This window comes from Myotis lucifugus, unplaced genomic scaffold (genome assembly GCF_000147115.1).
Source record: "Myotis lucifugus unplaced genomic scaffold, Myoluc2.0 scaffold_709, whole genome shotgun sequence".
In the NCBI taxonomy this organism is placed as follows: domain Eukaryota; kingdom Metazoa; phylum Chordata; class Mammalia; order Chiroptera; family Vespertilionidae; genus Myotis; species Myotis lucifugus.
Window position 1 is genome coordinate 61,585 of NW_005871757.1, and position 977 is coordinate 62,561.

At 70.5% G+C, this 977-nt stretch overlaps 1 protein-coding gene across 3 annotated transcripts in view; it reads right to left on the reverse strand.

The window, feature by feature from the left end:
• The window catches only part of PDGFB (platelet derived growth factor subunit B), an 18,092-nt gene extending 17,144 nt beyond the window's left edge, over nucleotides 1-948 (reverse strand). For all 3 annotated transcript variants that reach the window (XM_023746617.1, XM_006105649.3, XM_006105648.3), the window contains exon 1: nucleotides 818-948. In XM_023746617.1, coding sequence (XP_023602385.1) covers nucleotides 818-880 — 63 coding nt within the window. In that variant the 5' untranslated portion in view covers nucleotides 881-948. The remainder of the gene's footprint in view (nucleotides 1-817) is intronic.
• Nucleotides 949-977: the final 29 nt, after the last annotated feature.

Genomic DNA, 977 nt, shown 5'->3' on the forward strand with positions numbered 1-977 from the left:
CCCGCCCCCTTTCCCACCTGGATTCCGGGTACATTTGCCAACTCACGGCTACGTGAGGCCGGGAGGGGTGGGGACGGATCCGACCCGAAGGCTCTGGCGGCGGTTTACACCCCGCGTCCCCTGCAGCCAGGCTCTCCCCGGCGGCGCGCTGCGCACCCCGCGAGCGGGGGAGAGGGCGCAGGTACTGCGGGGCCTCGGGCACACGCCGCTCTGGGGCTGGATTCCTTCGGAGCCCCCACTCCTCCCTGATCCGACTGCCCGAAACCTGTCTTTCGCCCCCCTTCCTCCTTGCCCAAGACACAAGCTGCCCCTGGACCGCGCTCTGGGGCCCGGGAGTGGGAGCAGGGTGGGACGCAGAGCGCTTTCGAAGGTTGGCGTGGCTGCCACCAGTGCGGCAGCTCGCAGCTCCCTGCAAGCCGCGTCCCAGCCAGAACCTGGGCTGGCAGCGAAGTGGGCTCGGGAGGTGCCTTCTGCACCTGGGCACCACCCCACCCTCTCCATTCGGCAGGGAAGGGGCTGATCCAGTTCCCTGGGGGGGGGCGGGGGAAGGGACCACACACACCTTTCCCCACTTAAAGGTGGGAGACCTGGGATCGTCCCCGAGAAAGCAAGCCACCTCTGCCCCCTCCTTAGAGCCTGGCACCTCCGGGCCCTCAGGTTTCAGCCCTCGGAGGTCACCTAGCGCCCGGTGCCAGGCTCTTGGGCTGCAGGGGTCCAAAGTTCACTGCCGGGAGGGGAGAGGGCGGCCGAGGGGTGGGGGCGGGGGTGGGGGCAATGAATGAAGCGAACCAGCCCCGCCGCCGCCGTCGCAACTCACCTCGGCGCTGACCAGACGCAGGTAGCAGCAGAGAGACAGGAAGAGCGCCCAGCAGCGATTCATGCCGACTCCGGGCCGGCCCCGCGGGCCCCGGACGCGTGGACCGAGCGCGCGGCCCCACGGCCAGGGTGAGGCGGGGGCTGGGGAGGGAGGTGGGCTC